General features: G+C 42.3%; 2 protein-coding genes and 1 pseudogene across 2 annotated transcripts; 1 reads left to right on the top strand and 2 right to left on the bottom strand.

Annotated features, from left to right (window-relative positions):
* Nucleotides 1–2057: 2057 nt before the first annotated feature.
* Nucleotides 2058–3708, bottom strand: LOC121053489. Its single transcript, XM_040520472.1, has 2 exons — nucleotides 3643–3708; nucleotides 2058–3533 (listed from the first exon to the last, which is right to left on the bottom strand). The coding sequence occupies exons 1-2, from the start codon at nucleotides 3676–3678 to the stop codon at nucleotides 2289–2291; spliced, it is 1281 nt and encodes a 426-aa protein (XP_040376406.1). The 5' UTR covers nucleotides 3679–3708; the 3' UTR covers nucleotides 2058–2288.
* On the bottom strand, nucleotides 3660–12116 carry LOC102703932 (putative elongation factor TypA-like SVR3, chloroplastic). Its single transcript, XM_006647109.2, is given in 15 exon segments — nucleotides 3660–4217; nucleotides 5973–6168; nucleotides 6240–6405; nucleotides 6881–6975; nucleotides 7132–7216; nucleotides 7299–7450; nucleotides 7956–8072; nucleotides 8165–8299; nucleotides 8734–8823; nucleotides 9490–9642; nucleotides 9741–9917; nucleotides 10207–10410; nucleotides 10622–10731; nucleotides 11799–12059; nucleotides 12062–12116. Coding segments are annotated over 15 exon segments (2130 nt in total). The 3' UTR covers nucleotides 3660–4083.
* A 3197-nt stretch (nucleotides 12117–15313) lies between these two features.
* LOC102714538 lies at nucleotides 15314–18853 on the top strand (annotated as a pseudogene).
* The last annotated feature ends 2578 nt before the right edge of the window (nucleotides 18854–21431 follow it).

The following is a 21431-nucleotide window of genomic DNA, read 5'->3' as shown; positions in this document are numbered from 1 at the left end:
CATCTTCTATCGGTCCCTATGCGCTTGGCTGGTCTCCACCCCCCCCCCCCCCCCCCCATGAGCAATCCATGGCCTAGCCTTCGTGCACGCCCACGCTGACCCATCTTGCTCATGCAAGCACTCAGCCACCCTAGCCCGCTATCCATGTCACTCCATGCCACTAGCTATGTAGCCGCAACGGAGCCCATACATCATCTATCTCCAGCGTATTCCCCAAGGCCTCCTCCCTCCCATCACTTTCCCCTCTATCGTGTGCGAAGTGTTCGGCAAATGGCCAATATAGATTAGGGGTATCTGTATGATCTACATATATTCATATAGAATATGCGGTCCATAAAGACAGAGATAATAAACCATGTATAGTATGACTTAGGTGCGAAAAAGCCCAGTACTTTACACCTGATCTAGCAATACAGGTCGGACATAGTTGGATATGATACGATTGATGTCGGGGATCATATGTTACCCGATATCTAACTCGTTCAACCCTATCCCCTAGTATATAAGGGGAGGTGGGGCGTCCCTCGAGGACATATTCATATTGTCATGCTTTTAGCTATTCAATTAAAATAGACAACCCATTAATATATTATGAGCTTGTTTGGTTGCCACCCTAGAAGAGATTTGCCTGACCATGAGCAAGCCTGAGAGTTGTTTATAGGTTGTTTGGTTGCTATAGCTACTCTAAGATGCTCCCTGACTCAGGCAGCTCCATTAGGCTCAGGCGACCAAAATACATCACCTGACTCAGGCCAGCCATTCTCCTCCATCTGAATGCTAGTACTCAGGCTCAGGTTACTAGCCAAACTAAAGTAAAACTCAGGACTGCCTGACCAGGCTAAAAATCTCAAAATACCAGGCTACCTTTGGGCATGAGTTTTTCTCAGGCACGGGGCTCAGGATAGCATCCAAACAGGCTCTACATCAATGATAATTAATTGCATTTCATAATGTAGCTCATTTAGTCATCACTGATATATATAATTTGTCATACTAACTAAGGCTGCGTCCGGTGGTTGTTTTGATAACTTGGTGCGAAAAACATAACAATAGATTAGTGTTTGCTTAACTAATTATTAATTAGAAAAAAATAGAAAAATGGATTAATCTGAATTTTTAAAGTAACTTTCATATATAACTTTTTGTAAAAAATATATCGTTTGGCGGTTTGGAAAACATGCGTATGGAAAAAAGAGGGAACAAGGCTTTAATATAGCCAACAAGTTAGTTATAATGCTCTTTGTAGTTTTTCTTGGTCCACTCATATAGTAGTTAGCTCTTTATTATTAATGCAGGATCCACATGTCTCTCTCACCAAGTTTCTTGGTTCCTGTGTCCAAGCTAGCTATAAGTTTACAACCCGTTTCTCCTTTCTCTCCTTACCTCTTATAGCCGGCTTATAGTCTGATTTATACTTGCTCTTAGTAGTCTAGGTAACCAAACGCGGCCTAACTCTCACTCATACTATTACTATATAGTAGGAGTAGGTGAGTTTTGCATGTTTGTGCAGTTATATATTTAGTATTAATCTATCTCTTTATAATTTTTTAATTTTTTTATAACTATTTAGATAACATGCAATAGGTGAGGGGATGTCCCCGAAAAAATTTAGAAGAGATTTCCACGCTTGGGCTCTGGCTCAGAGTCCGACTATAGGGCCCGAAGAAGCGCGCATATATATCCGAAGCGACAAGTTTCGATCGAGCAACCGAGCCATGGCGGCGTCGTAGGGGCTCTATAATTAAGTTTATATGTATAAAGATTTCTATATATATTAAGTTTATATTTATAAGCTTTATATATATATATATATAATATAATTTTATGTGTATAAAGTTTGCCGTACGTATAAATTTATATGCATAAAGATTTGTATATATTGAGTTTATATCTATAATGTTTTAATGTTTTGTACATATCTAGATTTTTCATATAGAGAATTTATATGTATATTTATATGTGTGTGTATATATATATATATATATATATATATATATATATATATATATATATATATGTATGTATGTAATTTTGTATGTCTAAAATTTATGCGTATAAAGTTTACATGTATAATGTATAAATGTATAAAGTATATGTACGTATACGTATACCTATACGGGTAGTACCGATCGCGCGTTAGACCGGCCCAGAGTCGGACTAGGACTCGAAGACGCGCGCCTATATATCCGAGACGGCAGGTCTGCGCGCGCTCCTGCTCCTGCGCGCGATCAGAGTCGAGTCGGAGTCGGATCAGAGTCGAGTCGGAGAGGCTTGGGCTTATATACACATCACACGCCTAGCTCAAGCTCAAGCTCCTGCGCGTGATCGAAGCAACCGATCGAGCCATGGCGCCGTCGCTGGGGCTCTCCGTGGGGTTCAAGTTCGAGCCGACCGACGAAATGCTCCTCCAGTTCTTCCTCCTGCCCTACCTGCGCGACGGCCGCCCCCCGCTCGCCGGCCTCGTCCTCCTGGACGACCCGAGGGCTTTGCCGCCGTGGATGCTGCTCCAGCGCCACGGCCGCGGCGAAGAGGACGGCGCCTACTTCATCGCGCCGGCGGCCGGCGAGGGCCGCCAGGTGCGCTCCGTGGCCGGCGGCGGCAGGTGGGTCAAGCAGCGGACGGACGCCAAGGGGGCGGTGCGTCTCGCCGGCGAGACCTTCAGGTGGGAGAGGTTCAGCCTCAACTTCCACTGCGACGACCGCCGGAGCGGCAGCACCGGCTGGGTCATGCACGAGTACGTCGTCTTCCCCCCGCCCGGCTCCGCCATCGCCACCTCCCACAGGGCCTGCTACATCTCCTTCACCGGCCACGGCCAGAACCGCAAGCGCATCCCCGACGGCTACGGCCTCGAGGCCTCCCAGAGCACCTCCTCCTCCCTCGCCGCCGACGTCGAGGCCTCCCAGTCCCAGAGCACCTCCTCCTCCCTCGCCGCCGCGCCGGAGCAGCAGAGCAACCAAGAATACGCGTACGGCGAGCAGAACCAGTGCAGCATTGTGCCGCAGCAGCAGAGCAACCAAGAATATGCGTACGGCGAGCAGAACCAGTGCTGCATTGTGCCGCAGCAGCAGAGCAACCAAGACTTCGCCGGCGTCAACGACGGCGGTGCCACGGTCTCGCCGGAGGAGGAGGACGGTCAGTCCCTCGACGACATGGAGATGGATGGCATGATCAGTGCGTTGATGAAAACTCTCGATGCCCCTGAAGATGAACCACCGGGCTTCCTGCCGGAGCAGCAGAGCAACCAAGACTTCGCCTTCTACGAGCAGCAGCAGCAGCAGTTCTTCCTTTCGGACCAGCTGGTGGATGAAGTCCTCGCCGGCGTCAACGACGGGGGTGCCACGATCTCGCCGGAGGAGGAGGACGGTCAGTTCCTCGACGACATGGAGATGGATGGCATGGTCAGCGAGTGGTTTGAAACTGCCGCTGGCTCTGAAGAGGGAAGTCTCGCTGGAGCTGCCACCTTGCCATCGTTCGTACAAGATGAACCACCGTGCTTCCTGCCGGAGCTGTGACAGCCAGCTGCTCATGCTTACCTGTTGTAATTAATTAAATTAGTTAGTGATGCAACTCGATTAGCTCTCGCCATGTTTTGACTGAGCTCTGTTGTAGATGAGCTCGTACGTACATTAGGGTTATATATACCTCAGCAAACAGTAGAGTAGGGAGATTCTTTATCATTTTTGACAAGTGCTCCAATTGTAAGCACGAGCTAGGATTCAGTACAGTGCAGTATGTGTATACTCGATTAATTGGATAATGATCATTGCAAGGCGTATAGTTGCATGAATCATGTGTATATGGTATATACCTATGTGACCTACAAACTTGTATACAGCTGATATCGCTGTAAAAGAATATGTATCTGCAGCTGCCTTGAAGACTACCCGAGCTTCTCTCTCCAACGAGGAATCCAGACGATAATTTGGCAACTTATAATCATTGCAAAATTGAGTAATCCTATATCTGAGTCTGTAATCTGCAGAGCAACTGATGATGACTGACTGGCATCGCACCATTCGTATCATCTCTTGTGAAGCAGCAGCTCCAGAAGTGCAGGATGCTCGAGGAGTAACCTCCACTGAGTCATCGGTTTTTCTTCGAAATTTTCGGGTTCTTGCACATGCGGATGCTTGCAGGAGTAACCTCCACTAGCTCATCTTCTTGAATAAACTCTATGCAGTCATCCAAACTGTAGCTCAACGCTTCATCAAGAACCACTGCAGGAAGCAAAACGAAAATAAATTAATTTACGCTCTCTCAAAATTTGGCGGCTAGACAGTTGATGTGAAACTTAATATAACAATTCGATGGAGCGTGCCCCAGCCAGTGAATGTAGCTCAAGTCGGAAGGGTTTGATGAAACCATTATTCCATGTCTTCGCTAATCTATATATGAGAGCAGTTAGCAGCTAGGTAGGCACATAGATGTGGAAAGGCCCAGGAAGATACAATATAAGTACGGATATATGTTGGCTCCTAGGTTTTACTCAGGCAGATTACAGGATGATTTTCACAGCTGCAAGAGGATTACTTGCTAGAAGTAATGCCTATAAGGATTTCGAATTCCATGGTGAAGGAAGGTAGCTTATCCAATCCGATGAAGGGAGAAGCATGTCAACAGTCAGGCTCAGGTTGTTCCTAGAGCCTGAGTCAAAATGCACGAGTGTTTTGGCCCCATTTAGTTACCAAAAAATTTTCATCCAAAAACATCACATCAAATCTTTAGACACTTAAATAGAGTATTAAATATAGATAAAACGAAAAACTAATTACACAGTCATGTGACAAATTATGAGACGAATCTTTTGAGCCTAATTAATACATGATTAGCCATAAGTGCTACAGTAACCTATATGTGTTAATGACGGATTAATTAGGCTCAAAAGATTCGTCTCGCGGTTTCCATGCCAGCCATGAAATTCGTTTTTTCATTCTTGTCCAAAAACCCCTTCTGACGGTCCAGTCAAACGTCTGATATGACATACAAAAATTTTTATTTCACCAACTAAACACCCCCTTTGTTGCACTATCTGTGTTCACATGCATATGCTACGGGGACCCAGCTCCCAGGCCACCTGGCTACGGCCCATGAGTTCAAATTAATTTCACCAAGCCAAGCCCAATATGGGCTGAATCATGCTGGGGTGGGCTGGTCCAGGCCTTGGCCCAAGGCTGGCACCACCCCAGTGCTGACAAGCGAGTAATATACGTTGGTTGTTTTGCTAGCATGCACCTATTCATGAGTCTTCCGACTCACTCAGGCAAAGTATATATCCTGTTTCTGATGTTTTTAAATTTTCATTTTTATAGCAACAATCAGGTCAATAGGCCTACTAGCGCCTCCAACCAGACCCGCTCTGCACACCTGCCCAACCTGCCCAACCTCATGATGTAGGGGCTTAATTGTTAGGAACCCCAACTTGAACCAGAGAAACTTTTTGTAGCGAGCAACTACCAGTTTTTGTACTATTTGATCATTTTCAAGAAAAAATTATTAACTGGTCTAAACCCTATTTTCAAAAATGAACCATTTGCTCTGCGCCACCCCCGATGGCATAGAGGTCCATCTCCACGCCAGGGGGGTTGGCGCAGAGGTAGCAAAGTCCACGCTAAGCCCTGGCACGGAGATGAAGGACCTCGGAGTGGCACGAAGCAAAACGTTACATTTTTTAAATAAGTTTTGAAACCAGTTCATTTTCGTAATTACTTATCAAAAAGGGTCAAATAGCGTAAATTTTAGAAGCAAGTACAGGGTTGATAACAGGCATAGATTATGTGAGTTTGGGAAAAGCTATGGTTCGACAAAAAGACTTACACTTTATTTCTCGAACATTCACAAGAGAAAACTACTACCGCCTAAGTTTTCTTTATAAAGAATATAAAACTACTATTGCCTTTTTCTTCATAAAAAAAGATCTTTCAAGCTAATAAGAAAATTGCAGTACTGAATAATGGTCGCAGGTGAAAACTAACCTGTAGTTTCCTTGTTGGAACGGACATTTGTTGCAGCCTTTTTCTTGCACACGTTGATTGCTAAATCACCTGGTCGCTGGTGGATACCAACTATTTGTCCTTTGTAAACATCCTGCCCTGGACTCACAAATAGTATACCTCTTTCTTGAGCATTAAGAAGTGCGTACGATGTAGTACTTCCATCCTCAAATGCGACCTATATTATTTTGTCCAAGTTAGATGTCAAAAATCTGAAGAAAAACCTTCCTGATTGAAAGCAATGCGTACCAAGGAGCCTTGATCACGTGAACTAAGATCTCCAGACCATGGGCCATAGCTGTCAAAGATTGTGTTGAGTACTGCTGTGCCCCTAGATGCTGTTAAAACAGCATTCCTGAGTCCAATGAGGCCTCTAGTAGGAATCTTGTATTTTAGCAATGTTGTTCCCTCTGGCCTGCCATTTGAAATGACTCTTGTTATGGTAACAACTCTATTTCAGGAATAAGCATTATGCATTTTTTTTTTCAAATCCATACTGTATTCATTACACCCGTTCCTGCATGTTTTCTTCAGAGTAAAATAATTGCTTCAAAATAATAAGAATAAACTATCCCAAAATTCAAGTCTACAGCCATTTGAAAATGCATAAACCATTCCAAAAATTGTTCTTGCATCTATTTGATAGAGGGTCAGAACTCAGAAGTTACTCCACAACATGATAATCTTGTACTCTTGTACAAAATGTCTGACATGCAGTTCTCATAGTAATGCGAGACAGACTAGATGGGTAAACTTTTACACTAATTTCAATATAGTGTTGGTTGCTTCATTAATTTCAATAGAAAATTTAGACTTTTTTTGCAAAGATAGTATTAAAATTTTCCAACATATCTCATGAAATGATGAGTGAATTAGAGTATGGTACGAACCCACTAGGTTGCATGTCAGCCATTTGTCCACGCCTTTTCCCCAAAAGCTCAACAACTGACCCCATATATTCCTCTGGAACCTCCACGGCAGCTATCTGGAGCACAGTAGCGAGTACAAGTTGGTTACATGAAAACTGAGGGAGTAGGGAGTTCTAGGATAGTAAAATAAATAGGAATGCTATCAAAGACGTTATTTGTTAAGAAGTTAGAAAAAATATACAAGTAGATTCTGGCATTAAAAAAAGAAATACCTCATAAGGTTCTAGCAGCTTTCCATCCACTGTCTTATTAATGACCTTTGGAGGTCCAATCATAAACTCATATCCTTCTCTCCGCCTGTTAGCAATTGTGATGTTTTCAAGACAACGCCAGAAGTACAAGTTGAATTGAATCACTGAAGGTGACAATAAATGCTTACATGTTTTCAATCAATATGGTGAGGTGCAGTGTTCCTCTGCCACTAACAAGAAAAGTGTCAGCAGTTTCCCCATCTTCTACTTTCATAGCTAAGTTCCTCTCAAGCTCACGATATAACCGATCACGGAGATTACGGCTTGTCACGTATTTCCCCTGTGATAAATTCAGTGAGAACAGACAAAATTTCAGCATTCCCAAGACTAACAGCATTATATTTAACATAGCATTGACACCATTTCAGCAAAAGTGGTGGAAAAGTGCCACTCTGGGATCTTAATTAGATTAACTTGCAAGCGAGCGAGACATCCAATCTTTTTAGGGAAAACATGAGGTCCAATTCGACAAATGAGGTTCAAATATCATTCGACAGCATTCACTTTGGCCACTTCAAACACAACAGAGAAAAATCTTCCATCTGTAAAAATGCAACCATGATTTGATACTACCAAACCATCTGGCAAAGGCAGGTCATTCTAATTGTCAAATTAAAACAGCATTTAGTCTAACCACTTGGAATGACGACATTGTCTGTAATTTACTTGTTACCATTTGAACCCAAAGCATTATACTCAAGATCTAGCTTTGGCATTTTTCTCCAGCGGAACATGCTAGACAGTAGAGATACAATGATTTAAGTCAGACTGGAGTTTACCCATACCTCTTTACCGACAAAAGGTGAAGTATTGATGGAAAAAGACATTCTGACAGTTGGCTCCTCTATTTTGATGGTGGGCAAGGGTGTTCCAGAAACTTTATCTGCTATGGTTTCACCAATCTATGGAGTTCAAAGAAAAGAATAGATTATCATGCTCTAAGCTATATGTAAACCAGAAAGTTTTAATACAAGATTAAAAAAGGAGCACCAACCATGATATCATTGATTCCACATACTGCACAAATGTCACCAGCACTAACAGTTTCAACTGGAACTCGGCTGAAGTTCTGATAAACAAAGAGTTCGCTTATTTTGCTAATCCTGCAAGCATCATCTGGTGTACAAACCTGAAAATATTTTGAAATCAGTAGAAGTTATATTATGATAAAAAGAAAAGGATAGAATATCAGTTAGGAGGGATAAATGGGATAGACATGCCTAGGTGTAGTTTTTTACAATCATATTTGCTACTTCAGTTTGATTACCAAGATTATAAGCACAATCAAGTGAATCAACAGAGAAAAGCACAATCAGATGGGCACAATCAGATGGTACACCCACATGCAGATATCCAAACACTATTAATATATACAGCTAAAGAAACTTCGAAATTGAATCATTAACCAAGGTTGCAATGGTTGCTCATGCAAAGGATACAAGAGAGAGATTTAAAGCTAAAACTAGGCAAGGTTTCCCATGGCTTTGATGCTACCTAATTCTCTCTTTTAATCATTTTGCGCTGCTGGTATTTGCAATACATGCAGGAAAAAAAGTTCTGTACCTTTACTTCCATGCCTCGCTGCAGCTCTCCTGCATGCAGTCGCCCAATTGCTATCCGTCCTTTATGTTCATCATATTCAGTATTAGACACCTATGCATCAGTCAGTATTGTGGAATTAGGATAGAATTGGAAGTAATAAAACAAAAGGTTCTGATATACCCTATGACCAGGAAAAAAAGAGTTGAAAAGGTTGGATAGAGAAGCTCAGAAGAGGACATATCAAGCTTTCTGACAAAGTATAAAGTGATTTAGAAATGAACAAATAGCTGAAGTACTCATATTATGTGCTTGGTAAATGCCTGGACTCCAAAATTAGTTAATATAAATTCACATGGAAAATAAGGAATTGTCTCTTAGAAGCATGAACAAATGTTTATCTGTGAATGTGACATTTATTGTGAGCTGATCTGTGAATATTAATCATGTAAGAGTATCCATAGCTGTGCAAGTAAACAAGATACTGTTTCTTGATCTTGGCTATCAGCTTTCAGTATTTCCCGACATTACTGCATAACAGAGTTTCCATGGCATGGCTTTCTGCCACTTGGAGTAAGGAGTTCAGCATCCCAAAGTTCAAGCATTACCAGATGATAATAACAGTAAGAAACAAACAGAGAAAATAGTGGTACAGTTTGTGAGGATAGAGAATCCATCATTAGAGGGATATCTAAGAAGACAATGATTGGATAGATAGAAAGTAGTACGCTTTGTAATTCCCACAAGTACATGAAAATGTCATCCCAAGTTTTTACTCACAAGCAATTGCAATGCACCGTCTTTCTCAATACGAGGCTCTGGTATGCATCTAAGGATTGCCTCAAAAAGGGGCCCAAGATCTTCGCCCAGATTTTCTGGAGATAACCCAGCCTTTCCTTTAATACCACTTGCATAGACTGTTTGAAAATCACACTGACATATTGCAGCAAAATAAGAACATAAGGATAGTAAATGAGCTTCATACTCAAGAGAGAAAATCAATGAACAAAAGTATGGGCATAATTATTTACCTGTTCATCAGTTGCATTTAATTCGATAAATAGCTCAAATGTTGAATTCACCACAAACTCTGGACGAGCAGTAGGTCTGTCAATCTTGTTTACAACTACTACAACAGCATGTCCAAATTCTAGAGCTTTTTTCAGAACAAATCTTGTTTGTGGCATAGGTCCCTCTACAGAATCAACCTACAGAGCATAGAGGATTATGTTAATACAATGATTTTAGCTCATTTTCGCAATTCACATTAGTACACTGTTCGAAAAATCGTTCCATAGGAACTTGTGTGACATACTAACATGCAGCAGAAAATTGGATTAGCGCCCTACATGCAGTGTGATACAATTTTTGATAGACACGGAGCATGTCAAAAATGTGATGATATCAACGAAGAAGCCAGTAGAGTATGTTTTAAGCATTGAATAAGAAGTAAATCAATATTCTTATAAAACAATTAACAGCAAAAGTAGCTAGTACCACTAGGAGAACTCCTTCCACCATGTTGAGAACGCGTTCTACCTCCCCACCAAAATCTGAATGTCCAGGAGTATCAATAATATTGATTTTAGTACCCTTATAAGTTATCGAAGTGTTTTTGCTAAGTATAGTGATTCCCCTTTCCCTCTCAAGATCATTTGAGTCCATTATTCTTTCCTGTACAACTTGATTATCTCGGAAAACCTGCATAATTTAAACAGAAACACACATGGTAAGTGCACTATGATTTTCACCACAACCTGGTGGTTGAGCAGAAATAATTTTAACAAATAGTTCATCTTTTGTTCAAGGTACTTTGGTGCAGTACATATTCTTCCCTTCTGAGAAGAGCATGCCTTAACATTGAAATTTTGAAACTAATCTTAGAATAGAACAATAAACTTCTAGAATGTACCTTGGCTTGCCTTAACATTGAATCAACCAAAGTTGTCTTTCCATGATCAACATGAGCAACAATTGCTATATTCCTCACATCTCTTCTAGTTGCTTGACTACTCTTCCCAGCTGAATAATCCAATGAAAATGATATGGAGCGTCATATAACAGAAAAGAAGGGAAGCTTATATGTACAGATAGATCGATGACATGAAAAAACCAATCATTCTGATGGCACCAGGTAAAGCCAGTGCCCACATAATGTGAAAGTAAGATATTTGTGAGACTAAAATGTAGGTAGCTTCCACACACAAAAACACTTTCAACAAGATTCCACGATTCAACATGCAAGAGTAGCCAGAAATAATGAAGTGCATAATACCATGAGGTGTTGAGTTCTATACTGCACCGATACTTCGCATCGGTGTCGAATGGCATGTCCGATACCAATAAGTCTCCAGTACGCGTAAGCCAAGTATCAAAAAATTAAACAGCAGAAATAACTAATTTAAGTATCCGATACACCGCTGACACTTCTCCAGCACATATTGTGACACGCCCAGCCCATTAAGCCTTATGCTGACCTTGGCGGTTGGGAAGAGTCCATTATGGAAACACATTGATACTTTAGACAGTGTTGGTATAGACCAAGGGAATGTCAGATGGAGTTGGCATTATTTTAGAAAAATTCCAACGAATCCGTATCCCTGCATCATAGGTTCAGGCCTTAAACCCTCCATCTATTTGTTAGCAGCTACGAGTAAGGATCCATCAGCTTGTGAAGCCACGACTGCTATAACTGAAATGCTAATCATATCATCATGTGGAATCAGCAATTCTAAACAAAATGATGCAAAGCGAAAGTGAACACGTAGTAGCACCACTCACTTGCTGAGATACTCACAGGGTGCTCAGACACTTTTACCCAGCACCAGATCACACATTATACATACACTAAGCACGCTTCGTCAGCAAGGCGGCAGCACAGTGACCAACTCAAAACGGACCTAAGCAACTTGGGTGTACTAATCAGAAAGCATGGCGCCAATCCAGCTCCATCGCTAAGCGTGGTCCTAGCTCCGAAGACCGATCGAGGCGGCCGCAGCGCCGGGCAGAAGCAGGTAGGCGAACAAGCAACCAACCAACCAAGCGAGCGAGCGAGCGAGCAGGCATGAGACGAGAGTCCCATCACTTACCGGCGGGAGACGGGGAGGCGCCGTCGCGCTCCTTGACCTCCTGCTCGAGGGAGGCCGCGACCCTGAGGCAGCGTGCCCTCCTCCTCCCCCGGCACCTCACCGCGGCGGAGGAGAGGCCCGAGGCGCGGCAGCGGTTGGCCTGCGGCGGCGGCGCGAGGCGGCTGGCGGTGGTGGCGGCCTGCATGGCTGCGGCGGCGGTGGGAGGAGGGGAGGGGAGGGGGAGGGGGGGTGGTGCCGCGGCGAGTGGGTGAGGGTGGGGTGGGTGTTGGCTTTGTAGGGCGGGGGTGTGGCGGTGGGTGCTCGGGGGATAACGGCCATCGGTGCGGCTGTGCCGCTGCGAGCCCGGCCACGTCGGCCGCCGGCAACCCGCCCGGCCACAAATGGGTTCGTGGGATATTCGCTTTTGAACGAGGATATTGTTTGACTTTTATTGAAAAAATAAACGGTATATTTATGAAAAAAACTTGTAAATAAAATATTTATAAATATGTTTTTAGCGATTCGAAAGTTAAGGCTGTAAAATAATTATGATAGAAAATCTCGAAATTTTACTTAGGTTGAAAATTTAAATTTGGGTGTATGAATATAATAAGCAAAAGAAAAAAGAAAAAGGGTAGAGCTGTTATTCCGTGGCGTCCGTTTGTTCGTCCAGTCGCAGTCCAAACAAAAATTACTCTGCAAAGTGGAAATTCAGTAGCACGCCAGGTCATCACCATTTTTGAACTTGTTCGGATCGATCGTGCCTTCCGGTTTTTGATTTTGGTTTATATGATATTTTTGTGCTATGTGAAAAGTGATTGAGCTAATGAGATGATCCAATTTTTACAAATTTTGTCATGGTTACTATTAGTTTAAAATAAAATATTCTATTTATTTGTAACCAACACTAATGAAAATGATTATTATTAACTGATAACAACACAAGATAATTATTAACTAACAGCAAAATATACAAATTATTTTTAATCAACACCTATCTTTAAAATGATATAGTTATTGATTAGGAAAAAGTCATGCTAATTATCATCGACTAGTTGCTACTGCTCACTGCTAGAATGCTAAAAGGTGGATGGAGTAGCCTCATCCAGTTACTAGCCAAATCCAGTATCTTTGAAGTAATTTTCTTTGTAGTCGCTCCATAATTGTTTCGCCAGCAAACCAAGTATCGTTTATTAAATAAACATAGTAGTCATATTTCATTTGTCCTCATCCATACCAAACACACCACGCATGGTGCCATGAGACAAGGAGCCCCAAACCATAGCTCAATCAAACAAGATTGACAAAACTTTTATATAATTATTCTTAGTGATCTAAATATAAGTTTGAGAAATAAACTATAATAAATAAACCTCAAAATCAATTCCAAAACTAACGTTGAAAATTTAAAATTTAGCTTATATGTATAACAAGAAGCTAAGGCCCCATTCAGTTCCAAAAATATTTGGGAGAGATGTTATATTGACTCGAACAAAAATATTAAACGTAGTCTAATTACAAAATAAATTTCAGATTCCGTCTGGAAACCGTGAGTCCAATTAATCTGTAATTATCATATGTTGGTTTACTGTATCACTTATTGCTAATCATGTACTAATTAGTCTCAAAGATTCGTTTTATAATTTTCTATAACTGTGTAATTAATTTTAATATTCATGTATATTTAATGCTTTATTTAGGTTTCCAAAGATTCGACGTGATATTTTTAGAAACTAAACAGAGCCTAAAAATAAGGCTGCTAATTTTGCACACGGGCTAATTATCTTGCAGGAATAGGGAATTGCTTTCTTTTAAAAACAATAGGAAACAAACAACAAACGAAAATTTGTGGCGGCGCATACGTGTGTGTAAAACGTTTGAAAATGCATTGCCCGACCCACCTCTTTTAAACCTTACCATCACGCGTGCACACGCGACCAAACCACACTGTCACCTGCAGCTATTACAATTTACTCCAATTTAGAGAAAGATAAGACAACCTGTAACCTGCAACAGAGATAATAGCAAATAAAGAATCCATCCTTTGTTAGTAACATCGGTTACGGTTCAAAAAAATACTCAACACGTTGCTGTGGAAAAACTATTGGATAATATAGTACATATGAATTTAAAAAAAATTCTTACGTGCTATATAATTTTTTTCATGTATTTATATATTTTTATACCTTTATCAATTTCCATAGGTTATAAATGGTTGAGTTTGTCTTTTGGGAGAAGAGATGCAGTTTACACTTTTGATGAATCATCCAAAGGCTAAAACAATTGAAATGATATAAAGAGATACAATTTATACCCTTGATGTATCATCCTAAGGGTAAAAACAATTAAGATGATATGGCTTAACACCTTTGATGTGTCGTTCTAAGGCTAAAAATAATTAAGATAATGTGGCTTCACGAGAGAAGAGAGAATTACATTAACTTTAAACAAAATAGGGATATGTGGGCCATACACATTGTGGGATGTAGTATTAGCTTAGGGTGCACCTTATGTTTAAGGTCTATCACAAGCAAAACACAGGGACAAAACTACATGGTATGCGGAGTATGCCATAACATGTAGGGTATGTAGATTATTTTTTTTATGGTTTCATCTTAGTATATGAATTTAAGCCTTAATATACTGTAGATTGAATCACGTGGACAATTTCACTACTATTATCAATTTGCTAAAATGGATTACCGAATTTTATATGATAAATTTTAGGCTAGTATGCCCTTAAAGAAAATCCTAAATTCATCGATGCAAAAAGAAAATATTTTTTCAATCACACTCACCTCATGAGCAAGAGTTGAACACTTTTTTTAATCTTTCGTGGGCCTGTCTTGTGATCAAAACCTAGCCATATTATTGAGAGAATTACTTTAAAAATGCTTCACTATTTATAGATCCCATTTTTAGTGTCATCTAATGAGTGCTTCACTGCATCAACTTCCTTCTTTACATTTGTTACGCCACGTATTTCAAACTTCTTTACATTTGTTGTGGCTAGGGATGGTCAAAAAAAACTTGATTATTATGTTTTATTATATTTCTCTGTCATTTGAGCTTGTTTATGTGAACGAGCCAACTCGAGTTAGGGTGAAAACAACCTTCATAAAAATTAAATAATTCTGTTTTAAAATGAAAACTCGAATCGAACGGCTAGGCGAGCTTTTTTTTTTCACCCTAATTGAGTCCGCCTTCACAACATGCTCATGTACCACCCTGAACGTGGAGCACTCTCATCTTTTCATTTATACTTATATTTATAAATTAAAATTAAAATTTTTAATCTTAAATTTAGAGTTTTTATTATAGTTTATTTTTTAATCTTTACTTCTAAATCGCTAATGACACGCATATAAAAGTTTTATTAATAAATTACTTTTTATTTACAAATATGTTGTTTGACTTTTCTCCTAGAAAATGAAACAATGACCTCCTAGGTTTTAGTTGTGCATCTTTTACTTCTGGAGGTTGAGTGCTCCTAGCTATTAGCTAGGTGTTACTTTCGAGCAATTGATTCGCTTGTGATGCTTGAGGAGAAGTCTGTGAAGGTTAGATCTCGCCTCCACACAGGGAAAGAGATACCACTGTCAGAAGGAGTGCATTTTTGTCACTTACAGATGATACAGTTAAAAAATACCTGGCTCTTTGTGAGCTCGTCAACGAAGAGCAGAATCCCTTCAAGGATTTAAACCTCGGAAAAAAGCTACTTGGATGCTCACAGTGATATTTTTCCATACACTTTTTTTGCTTAGCTTTTGTTGTCGTTAAGTAACTGTTGTTGTATGTGCATTTACGTTTATGATAGATCTATTACTAGTTGTGTTGAGCTACTTTTATTGTAATTGCCAAGATTCGGTTAGAAACCAACAAAAGTTTCATTCATAACTAACGAAATATCTGTTACTGATTTGTTTTGCTTTAGGTTAAAATTAAAATTACCCTATTCACCCACCTCTAGGCCCCAAATGATCTTTTCAGGCCGTAGTAAGAGGTCTACATTAGGTAGTCAATGTGTCACAATATACGAAACATCTTGTAAAATTGCGATCAGTTGAGTTGAACTAGTTTGGAGTTTTGAGAAAGCCAGCATGCCTAGTTTTAGTGATTCAGATTCATCCGAGAATTAAGGGAGCCAAAATGACCCTCTAATGTTTGCGTACGATGTGAAAAACCGGCATTTTTGTCTTTACAACGTGCTTTCAGGTGGTGATGCGACTCTCTTGTAACGGGCTTTTCATGCATAATGGGCCTAATATATGGATCCATTAGCCCATTAGCAAACTACCTAGTAGTATGTTCAAAAGAACAAAGCTAATCTCCATATATAATTGGTTAACTGTAGATGAAGCGGCAAAAAAGTAATTAAAATATGACTGAAATAGTAGGAGTATGGACCACCTATTAGTCTATCGTTTGAAAAGGTTAAATTCATCCATCGATTTTGTGAGACGTTAGATTGAAATTGAATGGTAACAAAGGGAATCAAACAAATTAGCATGCGGTTAACAAGCAAATCTAAGGGCAACAAATTCGATTGATAGAATAAAAACTTTCCACCGATTGATAAATAGCAAACATGGTAGGAGTACGAGGGCTGGTATAGTTCCTAAATTTTTTTTTTCAAAACATCACATTGAATTTTTGAACACCTAAATAGAGCATTAAACATAGATGAAAAAGAACTAATTAAACAGTCAGAGAGGAAATCGTGAGATAAATATTTTAAGCCTAATTAGTCCATGATTAGCTACAAGTGATACCATAACCCACATGTGCTAATAACGAATTAATTATGCTCAAAAGATTCGTCTCGTGGTTTTCAGACAAGGTATGAAATTTATTCTTTTATTCGTTTTCATAAATTTCTTTTAACATGTGGTTAAATGTTCGACGTTTGAAGTGATATAAAAGAATTTCTTTTCGTGAAATAGACGACAAAAAGGTTTCCCAGCAGTAGCAGTACAAGTTTACACAAGTCAATTCCCCCCGACATCCTTGTCAGCCGTCGTCACCAACGACCTCCTGCGCGTGTTCGACGCCGGACATGCCATCCACCACCAAACCAAACCAAACAAATGGCGCCAACCAACACCCCCATCCACGCGACGCGCGCGCCCCCTCCACGTCTCCCGTATCCATTCTATTCTTTTTAGTGGCGACCACGACGACGCCCCGGCCGTGGCGGCCACCGGTACCACCTCCCGGCCCTGCTGCCGGCCGGCTGTCCCGGCCATAAAACTCCAAGAACACGACGAACTCGTCCCTCCATCTCTGCAGCTGCAAAGCTAGCGCGCGAGCGTGCGTATACCACGAACGGCATGGAGCAAGGGTGAGAGGTTGATCGAGAGAGCGACGTGGTGGTGGCGGCGGCGGCGGCGGCATGGAGGAAGCTGGGAGCTTCGACGCCGCCGGCGTGTACCCGATGACGCTGCCGAGCCCGAGGATGGTCGGAGGAGGAAGAGACCATTCAGCGGACAAGCCGTCGGGATTCCGGAAGAGCATCAACCCGATCTACGCCGACGTCGACACGGCCGCCCGTCCGGCCAGGACGTCGGCAACCGTCGTCGGCGCCGAGCGGAGTGACGGCGACGGCGTCGTCGACGACGACGACGACGGCGCCGCCGCTGCTCCGGCGCTTGTGCGGCGGCACACGGGAGGCGCCGGGGACGGGAGGTGGGAGGCGATCAGGGCGGCGAGCGCGCGCGAGTCCCCGCTCAGCCTGGGCCACTTCCGGCTCCTGCGGCGGCTCGGGTACGGCGACATCGGCAGCGTGTACCTCGTGGAGCTCCGCGGCGGAGGCGGCGGCGGTGGCGGCGCGCTGTTCGCCATGAAGGTGATGGACAAGAGCTCCCTGGTGAGCCGCAACAAGCTCGCCCGCGCGCAGACGGAGCGCGAGATCCTCGGCCTCCTCGACCACCCCTTCCTCCCCACCCTCTACTCCCACTTCGAGACCGACAAGTTCTGCTGCCTCCTCATGGAGTTCTGCTCCGGCGGCAACCTCCACTCCCTCCGCCAGAAGCAGCCCAACAAGTGCTTCTCCGAGCACGCCGCCAGGTACACACAAGCACAGCACCTGCTCTTCTCTGCTCCAAACGGTCAACCGATCGCCGGAGAAGAAGAAGAAGAAGAGGTGAATGAAATAATGGCGGCGATCTTTTCTTTGTGCATGCAGGTTCTACGCGTCGGAGGTGCTGCTCGCGCTGGAGTACCTGCACATGCTGGGGGTGGTGTACCGCGACCTCAAGCCGGAGAACGTGCTCGTCAGGGAGGAAGGCCACATCATGCTCTCCGACTTCGACCTCTCGCTCCGCTGCTCCGTCAGCCCGGCGCTGGTCCGGTCGCCGTCGGGCCGTGTCGGCGGCGGCAGTCTCGTGCCCGGCTGCGTGCTCCCGCGGATTCTCCCTGGAAGGAACGGGAAGAGCAAGAAGAGCAAGAAGCCGGGGAAGGGAAAGGCCGAGCAGGACGCGACGGCGGCAGGCGGCGGAGGCAAGACGAAGAAGCCGCCGCCGCCAACGTCGCTGGAGTTCACCGCGGAGCCGACGGGGGCGCGGTCGATGTCGTTCGTGGGCACGCACGAGTACCTGGCGCCGGAGATCATCCGCGGCGAGGGGCACGGCAGCGCCGTCGACTGGTGGACGTTCGGCGTGTTCCTGTACGAGCTGCTGCACGGCACCACGCCGTTCAAGGGCTCCGGCAACCGCGCCACGCTCTTCAACGTCGTCGGCCAGCCGCTGCGCTTCCCGGACGCCCCGGGGGTCAGCGCCGCCGCCAGGGACCTCATCCGCGGCCTGCTCGTCAAGGAGCCCCAGTCCAGGCTCGGCTACCGCCGCGGCGCCGCCGAGGTAAAGCAGCACCCCTTCTTCGACGGCGTCAACTGGGCGCTCGTCAGGAGCGCCATGCCGCCCTACATCCCCGACGCCGCCGTGGGCTGCCACTCGCCGCTCGCCGCCGACATGGATGGCGCCGCCGCGGCGCAGGGCGGCACGCCCACCAAGAGCGCCGGCGCGAAGGCCAGCCGCTCGCCACGGGCTGATCCGTCGTACGTTGAATTTGAATACTTCTAGGAGAATATCGATCAGTGCATCAGTTTAATTGCTTTCGTTTGAGTTTTGAATTTTGATATGTTTTTGTGATCTTTCATGTGAACTATGCCAAATTAAAGGCATGATGTGCTTAACTAAGTAGATCATCCTCTTTCGAAAACGGACATTTTTTTTTTTGCCGATTCCTGCAGAATTTAGCTCGCTGTAAAATTCAGATGATATTCATGATTTCCAAGGCAGGCCTCATGTGGTATCCCAAAATGTCAGCAGAGCCTTAAAAAAAGATTGTCAGCATTGCGGTTTACTCTAAGGCCCTCTTCCGTTGAGAAAAATTTTGGAGAGAGAGATCGTATCGATGCGTATGATACCATAATTTGATAAATTTTTTTATTGAATTTGGATAAGGAAATGTGCTCCAGTGCAGGACCTAGATCTTAGAATGCATGGGCGTACCAGTCAATTTGATCCTGCAACTGACAAGATAAACCGTAAAACAAGTCGATCGGCTATCGAGCCGATAGGTAACGAAATATCCAGCCGATAGGACATTGATGTTGTAGCATTTAGCCGATAGGATAAACGATTGGCTGTAACAAGCTTGGATTGACTAGAAACTTGATAGAAATAGACTTGAGTTAAATATTAAACCAACATAATCCGCTAAATTACTTATTAATCTTAGTTGATCAGACGGACTCCTATAACCATATCGAACTAGATGTACAGAGATCAGACTTAACCAAGACATTATGCAGTCGAGTACGATATGATTATAGGACACATGAAGATCGATAAGGCTAATAAACAAACCGACGAATTACTTGGAATAAACAATGAATCATATGTTATGATCGGCTAACCCCAATTTGCGTATGATCCTCATAAGCCGATGCAACATAAATAATTATCGATCTAATTAAATCAAGCCGATTGGTGTAGAAATAATACAGTAAAACGATCGGCTACTCTATTAATGTAAATATGATAAGCATATAGATCGGCAAAAATCATCGGCTATAGACGGCGGACAAACAACCAAGATCTAGATTGGTATCAAGCCAATGAGCTGATGAGTGGTAACTTATCGGCTGGTACTCCGATAAAACAATGAGCAAAATACATCGATCTGATATAAACCATCCGATAAACGCAATCTACTAAATTGGACCTAACCGAGATAGTATTAGATTGAATATGTCAAACAGTAGATATCAAATCAACGTAAATTACCCAAAGTGGTCGACCAGATTAACTCAAAACACGAAAGTGATCTAAGGTGAAACTGATACAATAACCAGCAATCGCACAACTAGATAGAAGATCAGACCGAACCGAGACAATTCTAATCTAGCCGATGCGATTACCGTGGCTCGGCGGAGCGTAGGACTTACCCCTCCACCGGAGATCGAAGCGATGCAGCCCCGCGTCAGGTGCCAAGTTCCGCCGGAGTTGAACCCTCGAAAGAGGGTAGCGATGCGCTAAAAGAAGTTGATCTAATTAATATGTAGATGATTTACAATGACCCTGGGCACACATATTTATACCCTCGGGTGGATGCTATTCCGTGTAGGACACAACATACGACTCCTAATAAAAATAAATAGCAAAATTCTATCTCTAACACACACGGTTTCTAATAGATAAAATAAAACAAACAAGTCACGATCCGACTCTAACTTTCTCAGAGAAAAAGGAAAATCTTAAACTAATTCTAATTAAAAGATAAATTTATGCCGCTAAGCCTTAGGCTTCATGATTCTCTGTTGGATTCGAACTCCTTCGGATAAAATTTCCATCTGTGATCGCACCTTTCCTTATCCGAATCCAATAAGTAAATTTACCAAATTTTGGTAACAATATGGTCACACATTTGAAATATTAAACGTAGTTTAATTACAAAATAAATTTTAAATTCCGCCTAGAAACCGCGAGACAAATCTTTTGAGTCTAATTGATCCGTCATTAGCACATTTTTACTGTAGTACTTATGACTAATCGTGTACTAATTAGGCTTAAAAGATTCGTCTCACGATTTTTCCCATAACCTTGTAATTAGTTTTAATGTTCATTTATATTTAATGCTTTATTTATGTGTCCAAAGATTCGATGTTATATTTTTGAGAAAAGTTTTTGAAACTAAACACGACCTAAATAGCTATGGCCACCTAGGGTGGTCATCGTCTTGCTTTTTTTTGTCTTGCTTATTGGTAGGAAAAGCAAAACGAAATATTTGTATATAAAAAATAATTTTTGAATAAATGTTTTATATAGATGTCTTTAACGATCTAAAAGCAAAAGCTAAAAAATAAATTACAATAAAAAACTCAAATTCAACTCCAAATTTAAGGTTAAAAATTTAAGTTTTGACTTATAAACATATGCAGAAGTGAGAAGATAAGTCTGCTAATTTTTCTTCGGTGCAAATTTAGGTGCAAAAATTCACTTCGTTTGTCTCATGTTATAAGATATACTGTGATTGTTCTAAGTTATTTTTTAAGTTTCATTAAATTTATAGAAAAAATATAGCAGTATTTATAACACAGAACTAGTTCCATTATATCTATTATTGAATTTATTTTTGTGGTATATTTGTTGTGCA

Source organism: Oryza brachyantha, chromosome 2, assembly GCF_000231095.2.
Source record: "Oryza brachyantha chromosome 2, ObraRS2, whole genome shotgun sequence".
Taxonomy (NCBI): Eukaryota; Viridiplantae; Streptophyta; class Magnoliopsida; order Poales; family Poaceae; genus Oryza; species Oryza brachyantha.
This window is presented reverse-complemented; position numbering and strand designations above follow the sequence as displayed.

Coding starts and splice junctions, on each gene's coding strand:
- LOC121053489 (XM_040520472.1), bottom strand. CDS start 3,678: ATGATAAAGAATCTCCCTACTCTACTGTTTGCTGAG. Junction 3,534..3,642: donor CTACTCTACTGTTTGCTGAG/GTATATATAACC, acceptor TAATTACAACAG/GTAAGCATGAGCAGCTGGCT.